Genomic DNA, 21,941 nt, shown 5'->3' on the forward strand with positions numbered 1-21,941 from the left:
TGGATTTTGTCTTTCTGATCTTCTCTTCTGTTTGTTAACTTAAATGAAACCATCTTCCTTTTTGCTGTTCTTAGTCATCTTGAACTGCTCAGATCTTGAACTTCTAGAGCCATTAGTAAATGTCTTCACGGACTACTCAATCGCCTTATTGTTTTGAGTTTCATCAAATCCAATACCAGTCTTGATGTGCGGTGATCTCTAACTATTCATAATCTCATCCAGAATCTCAATGCTCTTCCCAAACTTCAAATTTTTACTGAGCTGATTGTTTGCTTTCTCTAAATCCTTCTCAAAGATACCACTTCTGTTTCAAGCTTAACAAAATCTTTCTCTTTTGCTTTTAATCTCCCTGTCATGATTACTTCTATCCTTTTAGCTTCTTCTATCTGGATTTTCAGATCTATGATTAGCTTCTTTGATTTTTCAAGATTTTGTGCTAGTTTATCTTTGGCTTTCATGTCCTCCATAATCTTCCTCTTAAGTCTCTTGATCTCCTTGCCGACACAATATAACTCTTCCACAAGATCCACCTCATCTTCATTTCCGGAATTTACATTTTCTTCATCACAATTTGAAGTTTCCATTGCCATGGATAGGGCTCTCTCCTTTTCACATTCACTTCCATAGATTCATTGATCATTCTCATTAGATGAGCTACTATCCTCTTTAGAATATAAAATTTTCTTGTTCTAAAAATTCTTCTTCTTAGGCCTTGACCTCTTGTAATTTTTTTGATATTCTTTTTCTTCATCATTGCTTGCTTTGTATGGACACTTGCTATAAAATGTGCTTCTTCACCACAATTGAAACATTTGAAGGGTAACTTACCTTTCTACTTCCTGAAAGCTCTATGCAATTGCTTTACAAAGTTAGCTTCTTCTAGATTTGAGTCATCAATGGAGTCAGATTCATTAGTCTTCTTAGATGCTTTGAAAGCTGCCTCTTTCCTTGAAGGTTTATCATTTACAATCCTCATCTCATATGCGGTTAGAATTCCATGTAATTAATCCATAGACAAAGTATTCAAATCTTTAGCTTCTTCAACAGCTTAAACAATCAAACGTTGTGGGAAGGGATTTGAGTACGTTTTTCACAATCATGGCTTCTTTCATTTCTTCACCAAGATTGTGTTAACAATTTCTATCAACTTGGAGTATGAATGCAGCAACATTTTCTTCTTCCTTCATCTTTAGACTCTCAAATTGACCTCGGGAGGTTTGAAGATTTGTGTACTTGACTAAGTCATCTCCTGCCTAGATATTGTGCAACTTATCCTATACTTCTTTGTGGTCCTGCAATGCATTATCTTCACAAACTCAAAGTTAGATAAACCACATAAGATAGCATTTCTTCCCCTAGCATTATTCTCACAAGCTTTCTTTCTAGCTTGATCTTTTGGAGAATTTTCAAGAATCTCATAGCCATTTGCAATTGCTTGCAAAAATGTTAAACCCTAAAGCCATTAGATAGGCTTCCATCCTTGTTCTCCAAAATGTATAATTGGATCCATCAAACAACGATGTCTTGTTTGAAGAAAGACCTTCCTTAGCAACTATGTGTGCCATCTTGGATCTACCTCAAGTTTTTAAGCTCTTCCAAGGAACTTAGCTTTGATACCAATTGTTAAGCACACAAATATATTGGGGGTCGGGGTGAATTAGTATATACTATGGTCATGAGACTCATACTCAGTGTGGAATCAGCAAGCTGATTTTTGATTTGGACTTGGACTTCGCACAAAGCTCAACAAAGACTAACAAATTAAAAACCCCAAGAAATTTAGATATTTTTAAGGATTAAAACTTGTTTCATGCACCCTTTAATAAATAAACCTTAAAGATAATAACATCATCAAATAGAACATAATTTGATCACATACACAAGTATACATGGTCACATAAGTATAAACTCAAATTGTCGCTGAAGGAAATAACAAATTTAGATATAGAAATATTGTCAAATGTATACAAAACACATGGAATATGAGATCCATGGCATCAAAAGTTCCAAACAAATATCAAAACAAAACTAGAAGTCTATGGCTCAGAGGAGCCCACATCCTTCCTACAAAGCCGTCTAAGACAGGTCTTGGATGATGATGTAGCCATAATCTTTGCCTCTCTGTGTGCCACCCACAACAACATCCAATGTGTGTGTTCGTTCTTTATCCGCTTGTGCCATGGCTATAGCCTCAATCTCTCTATCTGCTTGGTCAACCCAATCAAGGTCCTCATCACTAAAGATAGTATACTCAGCCTTAGCGACCCAATCAGATTGTGGATCGACCTCCTCTAGTGTGATGGGGGTGGATTTAATGCCCATAATTTGTCTATAGCGTGGACGAAGGATGTAATGAACATAGACTAGATCATTCAACTTCTCCATTAACAATCTATTGCGCTTCTAGGAGTGAATGTGCTCAAACATACTCCAATTGCACTCACAACCCGAAGCACTACATGGTTGGCTAAGTATTTGAATTGCAATCCTTTGAAGATTTGGTACCTTAGCTCCAAACATTTCCCATCATGTATCTGGGATGGGAAAAAAGAAAAAAATCAGTCTTATTATCCCACTTTAATTTTCAACATTTAATAATAATATATAAGAGGAAAAGTTTATTACTTTTAAAACTTAAATTATGCCCTTAATATATTTCTACTTGGCTGCTATGCCGTCCGAGTATCTTTGCATAGGTCACGAGAAAAGAGCTCTTCTTGTGCATGTCTAAAGGTCTCGATCTCGTGGACTATTTGTGTTGTAACATTAGGTGACATCGGCTCTATCATTGTGTAGGGTCCATTCAGAAGCTTCTCATTTGCCTTGAAATCAAGGTGGTATTGGAATGCCGGATTGAGGTAATAAGCGGTTGCATCTAGGGGCTTGTGAAGCTACAGGTGCCATCGCCTATCAATGATCTCCCAAATGGGATGATATTTAGCCTCATCTCCTATATGATGGATCTAATGGCCTCCTTGGCCCTATCCATACTCTCATATATGTAGCCCGTTGTGGGTTTCTCCCCATTAGCAACGGGTAGGAGAACTACCAAAGGCTCAATGAACTGCAATTATTGTGAAACATTAACTTAAGTAAGTGTGAAAAAAAAAAAGTAAATAAAAGAAAAATACGAATATAAATTAAAACATAATGTGAAATACATTTACTTAAGTAAGTGTGAACAAAAATAAGTAAATAAAAGAAAAATACGAATAAAAATTAAAACATAATGTGAAATTAGATTTTCATTTACCTTTACAATCTCCGCAGCTAGTACCCAAAAGCCTTGCTCATCAAATATCCAATTTTCCACATCAACCCCTGCAATGATCTTAGCATAGGATGAGGAAGTCCACTCCTCACTAACAAACATGCCCCTCGAAGCTCCCTTTGACTGAAGCAAGGATTGTAATGTGATGAAATTTGTTGCAAATTGGGTTATGCTAGTACGAGCCAACTCTTTTTTGCCCCGTGAATTGCCTCATTAGGTTGAGGACCCATGTGTGATTGTATACAAATTTACAAATGTTTTTGGCCAACTCCACATGTTTTGATCCATGGAAGCTTGCCAAATTTCTCCAATACGAGGTCCAAGCAATGGGCTCCTAATGGAGTCCAAAATAATGATGGGTGCCTCTCCATCAATAGTCTACCTGCAGCAACATAATTTGCTGCATTATCCGTCACCACTTGCACCATATTCTCCTCACCCACCTCAGCTAGGACTTCCATTAAATCTTCAGCGATTGTGGGGTTGCTTCTTTTGATTAAAAACATAAAGATGAAAATACATTTTAGTTTGCTGGATTATAACAGAGATCCAGTCATGTCCCCTTCTACAGGGGTTTATAAACAAATGCCCCTATTGTTACGCAATTCTTCCTATTTTCTACTTGCATATGCTGCTATCTAAGACTACTGGGCTTAAACACAAAATGCCTTGAATTCATTCATATTACATTATTTTTATCTTCTGAAACAATTATCAATATTGAGCAAAGCAGTACCATGACCCTAGTTGTTCTCCTTTTGAGAGCTATCGATCCACAGAGAAATCATCCATTCAATCCCAGGCTCCTTGATTTGGCCCATGGCCTCTTTTAGGAAGACAACAACGTTTTTGGCTTTGTGGCACCTTTTGTTCTCCATTGCAGTGTTGCTAGTTATGATAAACAGCCTCTAGGCACCTGAAGGTTAGTTCTTTGGCAAAGTAGTGTCACTGTCATTTGGAGTGCCTTGTCCTAGAGCTGCAACTTGCAACTGCTCATTGAAACTGCCCAACACATGCTTCTTGACCAGAGATTTAACCAATTCTCTCACCATTTCCTTGCCATCACTCAAATCAAGAAAAACTGCCACAAACATAGAGGAATTGTTGATATTAACCTGATATTTGTTCTCAGCAACCAGAAACTCCTGCCTAGGACCCATTGGACAGCATATTAAAGAAAAGTTAAATGGGTTTTGAAGATTTTCTTAAGCCTTAATTCTGAAATCATCCTCACCTAGAAACCCCTTACCTAGGACACTGGACCCATTGGACAACATACAAAAGAAAACTAGTATGGGTTTTGAAGGCTTTCTTAAGCCTCAAATCCAAAAATACCCTAAAAAATGTCATGTGGACCTTCACATGTCAATCTAACAGTTGTATTCATTTTCCAACCATTGAGGGTGATTGACAGAATGAAGAAGTAATGCTTGGCTTCAAGATAAATCCTCCCACAACATACCACCTCATAATGTTTTTGGAGATGATATTAATCATCACCTTTTATTAAGCCTGTGCTGAGATCATATTTCACCTTAAGCTAAGGTCTGAATTGCCAAACAATAATTTTGATGTATACCAAATCTCCAGAGATCATCTCTTGTAATGATTGGCAGCTTGATTATAAGAATGAAGTTCGTCCTAGTCTTCAACTAGCAGACTTAGGTTCTTTTCTTCTTTCATTTCAAAAGTGTAATTAGCAAGATAATTTGTGGCTGGATTATCCTTCCTATATATGTATGTTGGGCCGTGAAGGAGTTTAAATTTTTGATGAATGGCCAATCCTATAATAGCATGTTACTGATTTTCCAGTTATCAGTCTTTTGCTTCCTGATTGGATTTATTATATTCATGGAATCTTGTATCTCTACGAGTCTACATTGCTTAATCCGAGATGATGGCAAGTTTGGAGGCCAAGCACCAATGCTTGAGCCTCAGCCTTCTTGTTTGTTCCTTCTTCAAGTTTAAATGATGCAGTGGCTATGAAGTTCCCTTTGAGTTCCTGATATGAGCCCTGCCCCTGATTGATCTGAATTGCCTCTTGAAGTACCATCAATATTCAATTTGACTCGTGGAGGACATTTCCATTTATTTCATTTCTGAGGTTGATTGTCGAATTGACTCCAAAAATTCCATAAAACAGGGAAGTTGCTTCCTTTGTTGTTCGTTACTGCATATCTCTTGTAGGAAAATTTATATATCTGTTTAAAAAATTAGCAGATCTATGGTTTAAAGTTCATGATACTGTCTAGTTACAGCGTCAGATCTCAGTTTGGATCATAATGTTTGCAACATACTTCTACTTAGAAATGAAAATTTTGTGTTTTTCTTGTCAAACTGGAACCCTAGGCGATGTAGTAATCTATGTCAATCCTTTCAAATATGTTGTTGAAATTCACTTTCTTCGATAACCTTAGAATTGTTACCTGTAGTGATCAAATTGTCAACACAAATCATGAAGATAATGGTATCACCATACTTAATCTTGATCTCTATTCGACAATCTTGTCATCCTTTGCGATTAAACTAGTCTGGTTTCACAAAGAACTTTCTCGTTAGGAGAAAAGTTTATAGGTATTTTTGGAAAGCAATTGTTACAGACAACAGAATCCTTTCTAAGAAGAGTCTTACAGTGTTCATGGTGCTATTTAAAACATACATTTTATGTCATTAGTTGATGTCCAGGCTATCCCTAAAGCATGTGAAGCATGTAAATTGTGTGAATTTACTGCATTTTCTTATTTATTCGAAGGACTTTTGGATGCCTTTGTGGCTCCATTGGCTGAAGTCCAGTAAAATCCGGGAGTATCCCATAAGGACACCAGATACAAGTGTAACTCCCAGTTTCTGAGTATGCACCTTTTCCATTAGAACCTTTGACATAGGTGTTGGTTCCTCTGATATCACATTTTGTTATATTTGTGGAAAATGCATAACTGTACATTATATATTTTTCCTCTCAAATATTTTTTTTATCTTCCTGATTGGTTGCAGGGAGGACTCCCTACATCCTTTGATGCGCCAATGAATATGCTTGGGACAATTCAGGTGGATTTACATACTTGCTTCCAATATCATTTTCTAGTAGTGAATCCAGCTTGATGATTAACGAGCAGCCTCTTTTCTATCATACTCCACACAGTCTCAGAAAACTGCAGAGCTTCTATTAGATTTGAGGGTGGGCTCGATTTTGTGCAGCCCTCACTTTGTTGCCTTAAAAACAGCCGAGGCCATAGCACAGGTTTGATACTTTTTGTGAAATTGTGAAGTGTTTCAGATACCCCTTGATTGAACAGGAAATGACTGATTCTCAAGTTTGGGATTTTCAGGTACAGGAAGCTGCAGATTGCTTGGGAGCAGATTGTGTACCTCGATATGTGGAAATAAAACAAATGCAGGAACTTGGAGATATGTCTTGGGAGGTATTGTTGGTAAGTACCAGGTCATTAGACTGGTTTTATAATTTGATTTGTCTTTGACTACACAGTCTTGTCATAGTGTGCAGAAGGTAGTTATTGCCAGCATTTCTCTTGTTATTTCGATTTCCACATGGATATAGAAACAAAAAAGGTCCTACTGCTGTAGATATATGTGCTGAATGTCTGGATGTATATAACATTTCAGAGAGATACTGATTTAATAGTTTTTCTGTTCCAATTTTTTTATACTGTAAATAATATGTTTATCTGAAAGAGAGTGAAAATGAGAAGCATGTAAATAGCTTAAATTTGATATTTTTATAATTATTGCAGGAACAGTTACAGAACCAAGTGGGTCAGTTTGGCAGGTGGCAAGAATGCTTGCAGCAAAATTGCGATAACCTTGAAGACACATTTTCAAATTTTTGGGATAGGGCTGGGGAAGCTTGGAATAGTCTGACCAAGCAGTTGGGAGACCTGCGAAAGGATCTTTCTAGTCCTGAGAGGAATGTTATAGTTGTAAGCCATGAAATAGTAAATATTGGAATTCTCTGTCATTGCCTTGGGCTTGAAAAATCCTCCATTGCTGCTTTTCATCTTGATACAGGCAGTATTAGCATGATTGACTTCCCTGATGGTCCTAATGGGAGAGGGGTTGTTCGATGCCTTAACTATACGGCACATTTGGGCAGGTGGTCGGTACCTGTCACAAGGCCAGCTATGGCAGAGGAAGATTTTTGATTAGAGGAAAGTATTATTCAGATGTTTTTCTTCAGTGCCAGTAACTTGGCATTATAAACAATGTTTCCTCTATTCATGAGGTATGGTGGTTGCTGTATTAATATATGCTGTATTTGATTGAAATGTCTTCCTAGCACGATCTAGCTTCCTAGCTAACCAAGACATATTATAATCATTCCCATATAGGCTTGTATACCACACCAAACACCCATGCATATCCCAAATGCTGATATAAGAAACACTTGACATCACAAGTGTTGTCCCTATATACTAGAAGCATCCAAACGATCAAGATATAGAAAGATATGGTGACAAGAGTTCTAAAATATACGAATTATATGTACTATGATCAAATGCATGTGTATGTAAATGCCAAAGGTGGCTTCTGAAATTTTCATGGCACGTAGGATTCAAACCTTGGACCATTCATTTGCTGCTGGGTTGCTCTTTTACTGAGCTACCAGTCCTGACAATCTGGTATGTGGATTAATTTTTAAATTCTTCACTCAACCCACACTATAAATGCTTTTGGTCACTACCCTGGTTTTGACACCAACATAAAATTCCATGGAACAGTTACAGCCTGAACCTAGGACCTCTCTTTTGCTGCTGGGCTGCTCTATCACCAAGCTATTGACCTTTTATAGTTGGATTTGGTTGATTTTCCAACTGCTCCAAATTAGGGTATTGAAACTCTTTCAGCTGAATCAGTAAAAAGATTACATAGTTCTTTACTTGGTCCGATGTAGAAAAAAGGAGGTGCTATTCCTAAGATAGTTGAAACTTGAGTTATTTTTGTTAATGTTAGAATCAGAAAGGTAAGACACAGAAATCTAAAACTTAGAAAAATCTCACAAGAACAAGATACACAGAATTTTATCCTGGGAAAACCCTCCACCTGAGGGTGAAAAACCCAGCCACACCAAAAATCAACCTTTATTAAAGGCACAAATCTGATACAAAGCTTCACAAGCTTAATCACTTGACAATTAACAGAATAAGTTGATAATGTCTCAGAGAAACTGATGGTTTCTACCATACGGCTAGCACATAAGCTCTCTGTAATATGAAATACTCATACATCAATCATATATGAAGAGAAGATACAGAAATGCAGATGAAGATCCAAGGCTTCTCACATGGATGATCTCATAAGCAAATATATATATATATATATATATCAATTCCGTTATTAACATCTTGCACACCCCCGACAACCTGCTAACGCTACAATATATAAGAACAAGGCTCGAAGATATCTCTTGACGAAGGAAGACGGAAAGCTGTAGAGCCATAAGCTATCGGCAGTTACAAAGTGAGCCGTTACATAAACCGGTTATCAAAAGAGCCACATAGGCGATGAAACAATCTGAACCTCCCAATGGATGAAATACGAAAATCGCTGCCAGCACACACAAGGCTCCCACGAAGTTGTTATTTCATGCACACAGGTTGGTGGCGGTTATCAAGGAAGTCGTTACCCTTCCAGCTATGAAAGAATCCAAAGAATCAAATGCAGAACTCAAAATTGTCGAACAATATGGATTCACAACCATTGCAGGAATAATGGAATCTCCTGCAGCTACAAACATTAACAATTTTCTCCTCCATTTCCCTCTAATGAGGGCTTCCATGCAAAATTATGCAACTAACTAATTAGTACAAATAGAACCATTTGCAAGGTGGCATTACATGTTTCTAAGTGCCAAACCTCATCCACCATGTGCAATAAAGGATTCATTACTATGTGACGCATTAAAAGGGCAAATTTTGCATCCAATCTAGAGACCATGTGACATCCAATTTAAAGGCCATGTGATACGCTCCATTGCCAGTGTATATTATTTTTCTTATATGAATAAATTTATGCAAATTGAAATGCAATGAAATTTTTGGCACAATTCTAGCAGCCCCATATAAATACCATGGCTTTGGTTTAAGGATTTGTTCCTTACGTGAATGTTTAATTGCAACTATTGGGCTTAAAGCTCATATGCCTCTTCCTGACTAATTCTTTTACACACGACTCTTATAAAAAATGTAAAGGTGAACATTTTTCCAGGTTACATTTTGAACAAAATTCTAATGGTCTAACTTCTTACAAGATAGCATTTAAATGCTAAATCTATCACGACAGCTTTCAGTTTTCATCTTTCCATGATACTCGGCTCACGCCGACAGACAAACTAAAAACATTTTTATCCCTTGTAACCTAAAACCGATTTCCAAGATTAATGCCTGTAAACCAAAATATAAGAGATGATAAAAAAAAAGTATAGATTATCAAATAAAGCATCCTTAAACTAAATCGGCTACAGCTACTAATGAAATGAAAGGTAAAAGAAAATACAGAAAAGATCCTTTAGTATTCGTTATGCCATGGATCCAGCAGTTGTATTTAGTGTCTATTTCTCATGTGAAGGAAAATGGTAATAAAATAATATCAATCTTCAAGAGAAAGTGTAGTTCTACATAACAGTCTGCAACATGCAAAAGGATACAGGGATTATCTACTATATTTGTTGTTGCTCTTGCAAAAATTAGAATATATAGTATACACCCACATTTATCAAAAATAAAATTTTTCATTTACGAGAACTGGAGAGAATTGCTGTAAAAACCAGTCAAATTCATTAGCCCCAGTACCAGGTCAACTGGCAAACTTGATGAGAACCAACTGTAGCCTCTTTGTTATACTCCACCTAATGCAATACTAGATGATATGGCAAAGCTAGGTTGTTTAATATACAAATCAGAATTCAATGGAATTAGTATTGCTTCATGTTTCGTAATATATGTTTAAGTAATTTTTTACACAAAATGCACTATTTTAAATTGGTGAGAACAAACTGTAACCTCTCCATACTATCCTCCACCTAATGAAAATCTAGATTGTAATGCCCCCTTATTTGGAATGCCCTGAATTTGCCCTAATTTCTCAATTTCCAAATAGACAAGTGGGTTATAGAATACCTTTCTCCTGATTTAAACCCTGCAAACAGATTAGAAGCCACTTACAACAATGATTCCAAGAATCAGATTACAGCTATAGTCAGAGTATTATAATCAGTAAATTAAATCAGATTTACACCAATAATCAGATAAGTATAATCAGTAAATTCATAGCAGAATTATTGGTTCAGTCATAAAATATTAAATATCTATGGAGAACTCACCATTGGAGAACTTGGGAGAATGTGACTTCGATGGAGTGTGTTGGACCCTCTATCCTGGGCCCAAGAGTGGATATGCTATCGCTTTTGGCCTCATGTGGCCCATGCCATCCATATGAGGTGGTCTATCCAGTGAGATGTCCACTTTTCCTCTATCCCCTCATCTGGCCAACCTTTTCCCTCCCTCTCTCTATGACTGGTCTCCTTGCTTCGTGGTAGGGGAATGAGGCTGCAACAGGGTGCCCTGGAATGCCATCTCCTTTGAGCCCAAGGGCAGGGTACCCCCTTGGCCTCGTGGAACCATCTAGTTCCCTCATACAGGTGGCGTACCATAGAGGAGTGCCCCATCATTGTACCCCTATTGCAGGCCTACACTCCTTGCACCATGGTTGGGCACACTCATAATATATGAAGTAACTACAGAGTATACTAGTCTGAAAATAATCATATTAACAGTATGTGATTAATCATAAACATGGATAAACAATATTGTTGAGTGATCACTAAGTGATTGTTGATTAGATGATTGATGAGTGAGTGAGTGATCCTTGAATGCTTAGAATGATGTCTCCTTTATACTTTATTGGGGAAGAGTCACCACTTTTCATAGGAATTGAGGCACCACCTTTCATAACAATCGAGTCACCACTTTTCATTGCTGCCTTTGAGAATAATATATTATTCTCCAAATTGATCTCCCTTCCATCTCTTCCTCAAATGAACCATCTTCCTTTTGTATCTTCCCATGTGAGGTTGAGGTCACATCACTCCATCATGCCTGCCCCTCGGCAAGAGAAACAACACCTTATCTACTTCCTATTCCTTTCTTCCTCCATTAATCCTAAATTGATTGCCATGCTTCATTCATTTCTTCACTCCTTCAAATGATCTGTTCTCCCTCTTATATCTCATTTTTGAGAGTCACAACTCTTCATTCCATGCCTTTTGACCATTCATTAACTTAATTACATTTTAATCATATTATATTATATTTTTTTATTTTATGAATTTATTATTATTATTGTTATTTATTATTAAACCTTATTTTAAAATGGGGATATTATAGTCTACCCCACCCAAAATTGATTGTCCTCAAGCAATGATGATGGAGTGTTTCAAGATGATTCCTAATATGAAATGGCTTTGGGAAAACACATGAAGTAAACTTGTTGTAAACACATCAAACACGATGCAAAGCATATTCAAGACATAAGCATACATTAGGAAGGCACACACACCATGGCAAATACGAGGCAAGCACATAAATGCTTGTAAGATATGAATCATATATACAAGACACCAAGCAAATATGAGAAGGGTATGCATATAAAACACACATGGGGTAAACATGTTGAAATACATTTGGTATGAAGCAAACACATGAAGTATGAGGTACACACATGAATATGCATAAGGCATGAATCATACACACAAATACATGCAAGGCGTGAAGCATGAAGTATACACATGAATACAAGAAAGACATGAAGCATACACGTAAAACATGTGAGACATGAAGTAATACACATAAATACACGGAGGTATGAAGCGCACATGTAAGGTAAAAATCATATATGAGAAAGGCCCTCGTGTTGTGGACATACTTCAATCATGAAGCAACACACAAATGCACATAAGACAAAAGGCATACATGCTGAATACATATCAGCCATGAAGCAAATACAAGGCATTAGGAGAAAAGCACACATATTAAATATACAAGTAAGTGTGGTCAACACACACTAGGTATGAAGTAGTTACAGGCATACATACATAGAAATGCAATGTTAGTCTAATTGATTTTATTTTTGGACTAAGGTTATAGATCCCTTTCTTAGATCTTCAATTTGCTTTTGAATAGAATGCAATTCATTGTTTTAGCTTTTCCCTACAAGCTGACAAGATCATGCTCTGATACTATTTGTAATGTCCCCTGATTGGGAATGCCCTAAATTTGCTCTAATTTCTCAATTTCCAAATAGACAAGTGGGTTAGAGAATACCTTTCTCTTGATTTGAACCCTACAAAAAGATTAGAAGTTACAACAATGATTCCACGAATCATATTACAACAATAATTAGTAAATTAAATCAGATTTACAACAATAATTAGTAAATTCATAGCAGAATTATTAGTTGAGTCATAAAATATTAAATATCTCTAGAGAACTCAACCATTGGAGAACTTGGGAGAATGTGAATTCGATGGGGTGTCTTGGACCCTCTACCTTGTGCCCAAGTGTGGATATACCATCCATCTTGGCCTCATGTGGCCCATGCCATCCATATGAGGTAGTCTACCCATTGAGGTTTCCACTTTTTTGTTATCCTGTCATCTAGCCAACCTTTTCCCTCTCTCTCTATCATTGGTCTCCTTGCACCATGGTAGGGGAATGAGGCTGCAACAGGGTGCCCTAGAATGCCATCTCCTTTGGGCCCGAGGGTAGTTGACATGTTTTTTATGACAGTGTCGAACACATAATAAAGTTACCAATGGTCACCTTACTCTCTCTTGATCAAAGTGCAGTTGTAGACTAAGATTGCAAAAGTTCAAACAATTGACTCCAATGTTCCTATATGCAACGGATGTGACTCAATTGGTTGATGTGATATACTGGTGATCCAAGGGGCCTTACGTACACTGAAAGAAGATTTGACAATTTTGCAACTTAAATGAATTTAACTCGCGAATGATTTATCGATGGGAGCTCTTTTTTATGATTTTTTTGACTTAAAATATGCGAAATTAAATAGGAAGGGTTTATAAACGTTATTCTAATCTAATCTAAATCTAAGAACCAGGAGACATGGATTGCTCAAGTGAACCCAAACCACACTCTACTTCGCCACTAGGAGACAACTACACAGAGGTGGTGCAATCTTCAAAGGCTGTGCAAAGTGTTTTCAAAACACCAATGAACACCATCAATGAACAATGTCCACCTGATGATCGAAGTTAAGCTTACATGTATAAAAGACTCAGACTAACCTTACAAAGTTAGCAACAATCAGCCACTAACAAAAGGTATGAGTAGGGTTTTGCACTATAAACAATCTCATTAATCCCATTCATCTAACAACTTAAAAGCAAATCTATTCTAAGTGAAGAGAGCAAGATCATGCAAGTTGCCAAAACAAAACAAGCAATACACCATCAAATTGAACAATGTATTAAGTTACTGCTTCAACACCTTATAGCAACAATCTCAAAATCAATCTCTCATCTCTTTACAAAATTGGTGCTAGAAGGAGGACCGTTGAAGAACTTTCACTAAAGGAGAAACCAATTTTTTCAAGTAAGAATTGTTTAGATGACTCAAGATGGTGTTGCATGGTACTAGAAGTTCACCTTTTGTTTTGCAGCCTGGTTTGGGGTTCCACAATCATCAAGAAGATATCATCTCTGGATTAGCTGCTCTTGCCTTGAAATTGAGCAAAAGCTGTAATGTCCCCTTCTCAGACCCGATCTTTGACTTGGTCATTATTGGCTTCAGGGCATGATTGAAGAGTTAAGTTGATATATTTAATTAAAAGGTCACGTTTTAATATTATATTCGAACGTTGACCCCTTGGCCTAGTCTATTGACTTTATGTTGTTTTGAAAAGTGGGCTTTTTGAGGGTGGCGCCTTCATTAAAGATTATTTTATTAATTTCCAAAGTCAAAGCAAGCTTAATGTGGGCGCATTTATCAAGGTATTGAATTTAATTAAAATATCAATATTAAGCTTGAAAGGAAAAGGATGCCATCTTGGAGAAAGGATTAGGGTTTGGATATTGAAGTGGATTTTAGGGTTTCGTGAAGCCAACAGGAAGTTATAAAAGGAAGACTTTGAGCCGGTTTGGCTCTGGGTTTGCTTCGAGGAATGAAGGCCTCCTAGCTCGGGCATCGCTTCTTGTTTGTAAGACAACAACTAGTGGTGATTTTAGTCTAGTTTGTGAGTTCATTGAAATTTGTGCATTGTAATCTGCATTTGTCTATTTAGGTTCAGTTTTTGCATATTAGAGGTTTCTAGTTTTTGGCATTTTAGCTTCAGCAGATTTGATGTTTTATTCATAAATCCAAAAGACAAAAAAAATTCATTGTGGGTATTGTTTATTTCCTTCCATCTTGGCTAGGCGCCCCTGTGTGCAAATTTGTAGATTTTTTGAAGAGGATCTGAATTTTAAAAAGCAAAATCGCCCCTGTGCTGGGCTGTACCATTTATGGTGTCTTGGAATTCGTGCATTTCATGTAATCTGCATTTCAAGTCTATCTTATGCTCTTAGTTTTAGCGCCTCCCTTCTATTAGTGATTTGCAATTGATATCCAGCAGTTTGAATGAGAAAAGAGTGAGTTCCGAGCATTTCAAGGAATCCTATGTTGCTAGTTATTTGTTGAAAGGTGCAGGTCTGTTACATCAGTTTGGAGAAATCTGCACTTTCTTTATTGGATGGTGATGAGAGTTCTTTTAAAGCGATGTGGATGCTTCATTGAAGATTTGTCCAAGTCTGGAGAAAAGGTTGGATCTGTTTAATGCCATTTCCGTTAATCTTACTTCTCAGCAAAGAAACTCACTAATATTGTACATCTCTATTTATATGCTGATTTGTATTGTTTGCAAGATCTCATCTTTCATAGTGTAAGCTGGCAGTAATACTGACAGCAAATTATAATCTTGCTTTATCCAATTGTAATACTCATTCTTCTTTCAGTAATTATTGTATTAGTTACATCTCCGCCCTATGGTAGCTACTTTCCCAGTTCGGGTTAGAAAGCACATTCTGGGTGTTGAGTCCCTTTCAACAATTCAGTTATTTCATTCAAGCATTGTTATTTGTAATTACTCCGCCATATGGTCGCCCCTCACTCCACACTGGATTGGGTAGCACATACTTGGTGTCGAGTTCCCTTTCAGCATTTAGGTAGAAGATCCTCTGACCATATGCTCGCCATCACCGACGCCATTCTTGGTTAGAGTTCCTGCATAAGCATTTTGTTTTAGATCCTCTGACCAATGCTCACACCTTGCCCACATCGGGATCCTGGTGTACATTCTGGTTAGAGTTGCTTCAGCACGTTTTGGTTTAACCTCTAACCTTAACGGGCGCATTTATTTGAGTTTGTAAATTGAAAAACAAAAAAAAATTTGGCTCAAAATATTTCAAAAGCCAAGACCAATATAATGAAGCCTGCGTTGTGTTTTGAGAAGAACAAGAAAATACTATAGAGATTGGAGTGGCTATTGAAAGAGAACTCCTCAATCAAAGACTTCCACTTTCTCCATGTTTTCAGTGATTTGAGAAGCTGAATTTACATGTTGGATTATATTAACTCTTTTTCACTAGAAAGACATCAAAGGATTTTGAGATCTACTTCGGGCATGAAGGAATTGCAAGAATTGATATTTGTTTCCTAGTCAAAACGTGGGAAGAAGGAGGTTTCTACAAGTCAGGATTCACTGAGTGTTGAAGATCTTATCCACCTATTTCAAACTCCACCGCCACAACGACCGGTGCAAGGAGCGGCTCATGCAAGTTATCAGCAAGGACCTGTCCAGACAACAACACCAGTAGTTATTCAACCACCACCAGTTCAAGCAATGACTCGACGTCCAGTAAGTGCTTCTCCCCTCGGAGCCTTCACTATGTATCATGATATGGCCAAGAACCCAGAGCATTTTTGCTCCAAGTTCTATGTTAACGATTTTAATCACACTACAGAAGAACATATCAAAGTATTTGAGGATACTCTCAAAAATAGAGATATCTAGCATGACGATGTCACCTACAGACTATTTCCATATTCATTGGGCAAAGAAGCATTCTCCTAGTATATCAATTTGCCCGTAGATTCGATTACAACACAACAACAAATGAAAGATACATTCTTGGCTAAGTTCAAGTTGCCTATTTCTCCAGTAGAGATATATCTGCAGTTCATTGAAGTAAGAAGACATGAATGTGAGCCGATTGGTGCCTTCAATAATATATTCCAAAGGGCATATTCTAGGCTGCGCATGCCATATAATGTCAATGATGAAGCAGCTAGACGAATCTATTATGCAACTTGGATTGTTTTTCTTCCATGTTTGTTCAGAAGGCAAATCCAAATGATTTAAAGACTACCTATAATGAAGCTGTTAAAATTGGTCTCCGATTGCCAACAACTGCCACAGGGACACTTCTTTATTATTTGCAAGCTAGCGCAACAAATTATGTTCCTATTGTCAATCTAGTCCCTGCTCTTGCAAATAAATTGGTGCCACACCCAGGAGCTCCAATGTCACAAGTGCAACCACCACAACCACTCTATCTACAAAACACAACAACCTCATCCAGGACTCAAGAAGAAAAGGAAGAGATGAAGGAGCTGATCGAGTAGGTGAAGAAGTTGTCAACTGATGTGACTTACCTCAGAAATCAGAACAATTAGTTGCAGAGCATGTAGAGGAATTATAGGCACATCAAGGTGCCAATGGAGGATATCATAATAATCCTCTGAACCATCAAGAAAACCATCAAGGACACAATTCTGGACATTAAGATAACAACCATGGTTTTCAGAATAACAATAACAATAATAATAATCAAGGATTCCACAAGAGAACATGGAACACTACACCAAATAATGGGGGTGTGCCTTCGCCGCTAGATAATTCGCCACCTTCCGATAACAAGCCGATAGACAAAGTGTTCCTTGCAGAAGCTGCCTTATCAAGTTGGTGCAAACTGCACAATACCAATCAACACTCTAAGTTACAATGTCATTAATTCCAAGTAGCTACTGATATCTTCAGGCAGTAAATGAAGAATTTTGAAGTTCTTGAAAATTCTCCAACATCAGGATATGAGATAGTCCCGACACAAAGATATGATCAAGCCTTGATCATAGAGGATTTTAGATTCCTGCCTGAGTTTGAAGACTATATGCCACCACAAGGAAATCAAAGATTTCCACTAGCATCAGCAAATGGCCCTATAGAGGTGCCAAGGTGTCAAGACCCACCAACAATTTCACCTTATGAACCTCTGGTAAAAGATGGATAGGTTTTCCCTCCACTGAACAACAATGTTTTAGTGGAAGTAGTTGGTGAGGTTCAGGCATGCCAACAGTCAAATGGAAATGCCGCTCCAAAGGCATACCAGAGGAATTATTGGAATCAAGAGCCATTGACTTCATCTATTCCTCCGAATAATTTCTCAACTCCTCTGAATCCTAACGCTAGTAATGTTCCTAGTCTATTGAGGGATTCACCAGAGTATAGACAACAAGATGCTTCTTAGAACAAAAGAGGACAATCACCTGCTCAACAGACAGAAAGGAGACAACAAGATAATCCTCCTATGGAGGAATTGAAGAGGTTAAGCTCTTATGTGTTGGAAGAATTTAAGAAGATCAAGGTGAGATTACCTATGTTTGAATTGATGAAGATTATTGAGATTAGGGATACCATGTTAGGAAGCTTGAGTGATGCTCCCGTAGTAAGAAGCACTCCTCAAAGCACGATGAATATTCAGAGGACTTCTCCTTACAACTCTCAACCTAATCCAACACAAAATACAAATTGTGGTTCAGGATGTGCCACAGGTGTCCTTTGATGCTTCAGAATAGCTGCTGAGCTTTACAGGGATGGTGTAAAATTCATCAAATGCCCTAAAAGAATAGTGTGATGTGACAATGGAATGTGCTCCATAGAATGCTCCTGTGTCAAAGAACGAAGAAACAATTCAGAGAGTTAGTGAGCCTATGAAGCCAACCTCTACCAATGTCATTCAAGTGCAAGATGGAAACCGGGAGACACAACAAGAAACAAGAAACAAGAAACAAGGAACAAGAAATAAGAAACCAGGGAGTGAATGATACTGGTGATCAAAGAAGAAAGCACACAATATATTACTAAGGAAGGGATGAACCAACTCCTTTCTTGGTTTCTATTAGGATTTTCAACAAACTCCTATATAATCTCCTGATAGATTCTGGTGCTTCAAGTAACGTAATGCCATTGGTTGTGTGTAGAAAGTTGGGATTGATGCCTATCCAGACCAACAAGAAGGTCACCCAACTGGACAAAACGAAACTACCAGTGGTTGGAGAGCTTAATAACATCCATATGCAGTTGGCTGCTGACCCTAGAGTGCAGAGTTGCATTGATATATTAGTTGTTGACATTCTAGATGGGTATGGTATGCTCCTAAGCAGGGATTGATCCAGAAAGTTGAATAGATATATTTCTATAGGCTTCTCTCATATGTGGTTGCTTTGTAAAGGAGTCCCTAACTAGATAAAGATTGAGAGTACGTCGAGGCTCCGACTAATGATCACCGAGTATGGCGAAGGGAATGAAATTTTATTTGCAGAAACTTATTTAGGTACTTACAGGCCCAACGTTGAAGAAGTCCTGATGTTGCATGTATCAACAATAAAGGAACAAATGGAAGAGACACTCGACTCCACCAAAATACTCATTGAAGATGATCCCGAGGTACAACTAGGTGGAGGTGAAGATATGTTTAAGAGTTTTAGAGACTTTGTCTTGAAAAGCATGAAGCACGAAACTAAATTGGGTAAAGGCACCCATGTTCATGATTTGTTATTACCCAATTGGTGCAGAATTCATAATGCTTTTAACTCATAATTCACATGTGCAATGTGCAAGATAGCCATTGAGAAAGTATCGAAGATAGTTCCGCAAGCCCCAACAATGGAAAATGTTGCAAAAACTAGTAATGCTAGGAATATTCCTGAAGAGGTGAAGCCAGATACTGAAAATGGAAAAGCAGAGATTTCCCAAGAAAGCAAGGAGAAAGAAGCTGATTGGCCACCTAAAGCTCAAACCGTTGATCGATTTGGACCTTAAGATTTGATGGATCCAAATCTAAGAGCGGAAATGGAACTGGAATTGAGCTTATTAGTCCAATTGGAGAAGCTTACTTGGTTGCTTATAGAGCGCAGTTCCCATGCACCAACAATGTTGCAGAATATGAATCATTAGTCCATGGATTACTTCTTGCGATCCAGAAAGATGCAAAGACTCTGCATGTGTTCGGAGATTCAAAGATTGTTATTCGACAAATAAGGAAAGTTTATGCTTGTCATGACAAAAGGTTATGTCGTTACCACAATAGAGTATATAAGATCTTATTGAAAGTTTTGATGCTTTCAACATCAAGCGAATATACAAAACTAGCAACGAGACAACAGATGCATTAGTGAAAGAAACCACTTCACTGGAACCACTGGCTATGGAAGGCTTGAAGAAATTCACTGTGGAGTTGAATTTAGATCCTTTTGTGCGCGACAATGTTAAGAATTAAGAATTTTCAAGTGTTTGAAGATGACAAGCACATTTTGGAATTCCTCACAAATTCTTATGTGTTTTCTCCATAGATCATTGATGAAGAGGAACTTGAAGAAGCTGAGTTTGATGTCGAGGGGATAATGAACTTGAAGACAAATACTATTCCCCAAGGAATGATTGAATTGGAGAGGATCATTGATCCTGATAGACTGAGTAGAAATCAAACTATAGAAGGTAGTGAGTGTGAAGTAGTAAACCTGGGGAAAGACGAGCAAGTAAAGAATGTTTTCATTGGGAAAGTCTGCACCCTAGGAAAGCTTGGTCCTCCGAAAAATCCACGCACCGAAAAGGGTTTTTTTGTCTCTGAAAATGAAGCCCAAACCTACAATTACAACCGCGCACCTGCAACCTACACACAGAAAAGAAGAGAAGAAGGCTCGTGGATAGGGGTTTTCCTTAGTCAAACCTTGGTTGAGGAATCAACCTTGAAAGAAAGTAATTGCAAATGCTTAAATGTGGATAATGGAAATGTATACCTTGTAGCTCTGCAATTTGTTGATGATGGTTGCTTTGCTTCTTGAATGTAATCACAAGTGTTGCATGAAATGGCATGTAAGATGACAAAACCCCAACACACACATGCTTGAAAATGAATGTTGTAATGTTTCTCCAATGGATGAAAGAAGACACATGAAGAAGAAGACTTGATGGATGCTTGAAGACTTGAAGACTTGAATGCTTGATGATGATAATGGAGACCTTTCGCTTGTTTAAACAATTTTCGCTGATCTTCGCTTATTCTTGCCTATTCTTGCATATGCAAATGAGATGACTAAATCCCTTTTTATACTTGCCTTGGAGGATTAATTTTCATCTCACCGAAGGCCAACATAGGGGAATTCAAGTCCCGAAAAGAAAATTAGGGTCAAGGGCTGGATGGACCCATTTTAGGGCCACCTAAAGAGGGGAGGACAAGGGCGCCACACCCCTGTCCTACCCTATTTTGGGGTCTGGATAGGGTCCTGAGGTGATATTAGGACAAATTTTGAGGAAATAGGGCATAAAGGGATCCCAATTGGGTAGGGAAATTCCATTGCTAGGGTGAGGACCTAAAACGCGATCAAAATTGCAAAGGTTGCAATTTTATGATGCTACATTTAGCCCCCACTTTAGCGGGAGTATGGCTTATGCCAATACTGTTGGTAAAGTAGAAGAAAGAGAGAGATGAAGATGAGAGATGCAGAGAAATAACACAAGGAGTACAATACATCACTAATCTTGAGGAAGAAAATCCCCCAATCTTAGGATCTTAACTCACTCAAACATATGCAAGAGCACACAAAACAAAAAGAACAAACAAAACAAGATGAAACACAAAAAACCCATGTCAAAAACAAAACACAAGATCACAAATCAACTAGCCGAAGATACCTTGATACTCAAATGTCTCAAACAACTAATTGAAACACAAAAACAAATGCCATCACATAAACACCAATAATCACATAAAAGAGCAAAGCTGACATCATCCATGAACCATCAATAGTAAAACTATGAGTTCATGAGAGGAAGAAGAGAGAGAACATGAATACACACTTTGGTGATCCATGAGAAGAAAGACGAACAAGAGAAACCATGGACATCTCGCCCCTAGAACTAGGTGATCCATGGAGAAAAAAGGACATGGAAAACTAGCCCCTAGATTCTGTCTAGGTGATGCATGTAAGGGAGAAGAGTGAGAACACCGTTAGTTCCACTCAACCTCGTGCGTGTGTGTGCAAGTGAGGTTTGAAGCACCTCATAGGAGTCTATGCCCGAGTATGCTACAACCTATATAGTATGTATAGTACAAATGTCAAGAAAGACATGACATCTCGCTCTAAGAGACTATGCTTTGGTTGTGAGAATAATCACCCTGTATAAGAGAAAAGTGGCGACATCTCGCTCTAAGAGGCAGCCCTCTGGTTCTGAGATTGATCCATTGTATAAGAGAAAAGTGGCGACATCTCTCTCTAAGAGGCTGCCCTCTGGTTCCAAGAATGACCCACTATATTAGGGA

At 37.8% G+C, this 21,941-nt stretch overlaps 1 protein-coding gene across 1 annotated transcript in view; it reads left to right on the top strand.

Moving 5' to 3' along the window:
- The window catches only part of LOC131039533 (probable 2-carboxy-D-arabinitol-1-phosphatase), a 42,115-nt gene extending 34,561 nt beyond the window's left edge, over positions 1-7,554 (top strand). The window contains exons 6-9 of the mRNA XM_057972319.2: positions 6,266-6,319; positions 6,414-6,512; positions 6,601-6,702; positions 7,024-7,554. Coding sequence (XP_057828302.2) covers positions 6,266-6,319; positions 6,414-6,512; positions 6,601-6,702; positions 7,024-7,431 — 663 coding nt within the window. The 3' untranslated portion in view covers positions 7,432-7,554. The remainder of the gene's footprint in view (positions 1-6,265; positions 6,320-6,413; positions 6,513-6,600; positions 6,703-7,023) is intronic.
- Positions 7,555-21,941: the final 14,387 nt, after the last annotated feature.

Source organism: Cryptomeria japonica, chromosome 5 (assembly GCF_030272615.1).
Source record: "Cryptomeria japonica chromosome 5, Sugi_1.0, whole genome shotgun sequence".
Taxonomy (NCBI): Eukaryota; Viridiplantae; Streptophyta; class Pinopsida; order Cupressales; family Cupressaceae; genus Cryptomeria; species Cryptomeria japonica.